At 53.5% G+C, this 3,386-nt stretch overlaps 1 protein-coding gene across 1 annotated transcript; it reads left to right on the plus strand.

The window, feature by feature from the left end:
- Nucleotides 1–1,041: 1,041 nt before the first annotated feature.
- neurod6a (neuronal differentiation 6a) lies at nucleotides 1,042–2,451 on the plus strand. The gene has a single exon (XM_036579141.1). The coding sequence runs from the start codon at nucleotides 1,210–1,212 to the stop codon at nucleotides 2,395–2,397; it is 1,188 nt and encodes a 395-aa protein (XP_036435034.1). The 5' UTR covers nucleotides 1,042–1,209; the 3' UTR covers nucleotides 2,398–2,451.
- The last annotated feature ends 935 nt before the right edge of the window (nucleotides 2,452–3,386 follow it).

A 3,386-nucleotide genomic window follows, 5' to 3' on the forward strand; every position in this document is an offset into this window, starting at 1 on the left:
GTGAATAACCCAAACGAAGCCTGATATTCTGATATTTTTCACAGTTACATCATACCATTTTCTAAAGCATGCCTTTACCGACCACGTCATCTGATTATGGCTGGTGTTTGTCTGTCGTTTCTGGGCTTTTTTTTTATTGTGCTGTGCCAGTGCTGCCCTGCTACAGGCATGCCAGATGATCAGGGAGGCATCACGCCCCCCCCCCGGGACGGAGTCACGTGACGGCCGCGGCCACGTGACGTCAGCGGCAGATGGCATGGGTACCAGCTCTGGCAGTTGGCATCAGTGTCATTTCTGCGAGAGCGAAAAGAGAGCGGCGGGGAGGCGAGAGGAGCGCGTGCGCGCGCACACACACATACACACACACGCGCGCGCGCACACATACACACACACCCGAAGCAGCGTGGAAAAAGTTGAACACGCCGAGGGACATGGAGACTGCCTGTTGACCCCCCTCCACCAAAAAAAAAATACAGGTACAAATGAACGTGTTGTGTGTGTGTGTGTGTGTGTGTGTGTGTGTGTGTGTGTGTGTGTGTGTGTGTGCGCGTATGTAGGTGTGTGAGCTTGCATGCGTGTGTTGTCGGGATGCCTGTGCCATGCACTCCCCCTCCCTCCTCATTCTGTGGAATAAACAATTGGTTTGCAAAAGGGGGATGAAACAGGTTGAAGGTGGCAGACAGGCAGGACGGATGCTTTAAGACTGCTGTATGTATGGCTTGTCCGGAATGTTTTTGGCTGATATCAGTTGCAAAGGGCTGATTTTATTTTTAATCTGATATCTGTGTTTGAATAGCTATAGCTGCACAGCACAACCCCCTTAGAGTGTTCATTTGGGTCATTTGTATCCCCTTACAATGGTCATTTGGGTCCAGTTGGACTTAAATGAACACTGTAGGTGTTCATTCAACACTGTAGGTGTTAATCCAAAATTGTAGATGACTCAAAACCGTAGATGTAAATTCAGCTCTAGGGGACTGTGCTGCGTTTGTGTATGAGAATGTATGTCCCCTTCCCAGTGATTTCCCCCTGAGCTGACCTCAATCTGGCACATTAGAAGTTAGAAGAGTCAAACAGCAATGGCAGCATTTGGTAAATACCGTGTGAAGGAGCTGCTTTGGTGCTTGTAGACGGAGAGCAGCGCGGGCTTTGAGTCACGGTCACCAGTGCGTTTCGTGTTTTCTGTCCAGCATCCCCAGCGAGGTTACCATGCTGACTTTACCGTTCGACGAGCCGGCGATGATGGACGCGCATTTCGTGGCGAACTTCCCGCGGGAGTGCGCGGACGGCGGCGCCTTCAAGAAGGACGCGCGAGACAGGCTGAAAGCACTGGAGGACGACGAGTCGGAGCGGGACGACGACGAGCGGGACGAGGGGCCCGAGGTGGAGGACGAGGAGGAGGAGGAGGAGGAGGAAGAGGAAGGGGGCGCGGCGCGGCGGCGAGGCCCGCGCAAGAAAAAGACGCTGACCAAAGAGCGCATGGACCGCGTAAAGCTGAGGCGCTTGGAGGCGAACGCGCGCGAGAGGAACCGCATGCACGGCCTGAACAGCGCGCTGGACAGCCTGCGCAAGGTGGTGCCCTGCTACTCCAAGACGCAGAAGCTGTCCAAGATCGAGACTCTGCGCCTGGCCAAGAACTACATCTGGGCACTGTCGGAGATCCTGAGCTCGGGCAAGCGGCCTGACCTGCTGAGCTTCGTGCACACGCTGTGCAAGGGCCTGTCGCAGCCCACCACCAACCTGGTGGCCGGCTGCCTGCAGCTGAACGCGCGCAGCTTTGTGGGCGAGCCCGGCGCAGACGCGTCCTTCTCGGCCACCAGATCTCCGTACGACGCAGTGTACGCGGCGTACCACGGTGCAGAGGAGGCGGCGGCGACGGCATCTGGGGCTGGGGCGCCCCCCATCGGCGGCCACCACCATCACCATCCTCACCACCACCATCATCACCATCATCACCATCACCAAGACGGCGCCAAGGCCTTCAGGCCGTACGGCTACTGCGGCGCGTACGAGGCGTTCTACGACAGCGCGTCGCCCGAGTGCTCGAGCCCGCCGTTCGAGAGCGCGCTAAGCCCGCCGCCCCCGCCGCCGCTCAGCTTCAGCGGCATCTTTTCGCTCAAGCGTGAGGAGGCGGCGGCCGAGTACGCCAAGAGCTGCCACTACAGCGCACGGAGCTACTGCAGCAGCAGCACCAGCAGCAGTACCGGAGCCAGCGCGCCGCAGCTGCCAGGCCGCTCGGCGCTCGGCAGCAGCAGCAGCAGCGGCGGCGGTGGAAGCGCTGGAGGCGGTGGGGGTCACGCGAGGGCCGCTGACCTGCACTTCCCTTACGACCTCCACGTGCGCGGCCAGTTCTATCCCGTGCAGGACGAATTAAGCACGACTTTTCATAACGGATGAGGGGGGGGGAAGGGGGCACGAGCGACCCCCTTTCTCCGTCTCTCTGCATCTCTTTTTTTGCTGTCTCTCGCTCTCTTTTTTCTTTTTTTTGAGCAGGGTAATTACTGAAAATAACGAACTTAACACGCACATGCATTATTTAAGGTCGTTCTGCATTATGGGAGTGTGTGTTGGGTGGTGTCTCTGGTTGTAGGCCACCTGATGTTTTATGTATTTGATTTGAAGGGAATGGAGCATTTGCTTGGAGCAAACATTTTGGCGGCGTTGAATGCTCTTGAGAGAAAGAAAAAAAACCACAAATATATATACCACTATTTTACGGAGTTTCATGTAACATTATGCCCCCACTAATTAGTCAGTAATTAAAATACCACAATCTTGATGTTAACGGAAGGCATGGCAAACTATTAAAAACAGCGTTAATATAAACGGGAGCTTAAACATTTATTCCAGCCTTAATTATCTGCGTTATTCCAGATTCCTGATTGTCTGGTATTTAAACCTGAGTATCCTGCAATAAGGCCCATCCACTCTCCATCGCGTTTATGCGAATTTAAAGCAACGCAAAGTCGTCCGTATGTCCCAGAATAAACGTAAGACAGTTCATTTTGCGAGGTGGAATTGAAATCAGTAGAAAAAGAAATCGAATACAAGACAGCAATAAATGCAAAGGGAGCTATGCAACACACGTCGTCCTTTTGCGAGTGAGAGCCTATGATAACTCCACCAGGCCCTGCCTCCCTCTCCTTAAGTGGCCTAACGTCAGATCATCCTTTTGCTAATGACACACGACAGTGGGATCACACTGCTGACAGCTTCAAACGCGTGTATATAAATATATCTATAAATATGTATTTGCATTCCAGAGTTTTATTTTACTGATCTCGATGCTGAATAAGGTGCCATGTTCACCGTGTCCGCTCTTCGTTTCATGTTTGACATGTGAAAATGTGGGAACGGCTGAATGCCTGAATCGACAATACTCAAAA

This window comes from Colossoma macropomum, unplaced genomic scaffold, assembly GCF_904425465.1.
Source record: "Colossoma macropomum unplaced genomic scaffold, Colossoma_macropomum, whole genome shotgun sequence".
NCBI lineage: Eukaryota > Metazoa > Chordata > Actinopteri > Characiformes > Serrasalmidae > Colossoma > Colossoma macropomum.

Excerpts from the sequence above, each read along its gene's own strand:
- neurod6a (XM_036579141.1), top strand. The coding sequence starts at position 1,210 with ATGCTGACTTTACCGTTCGACGAGCCGGCGATGATGGACGCGCATTTC.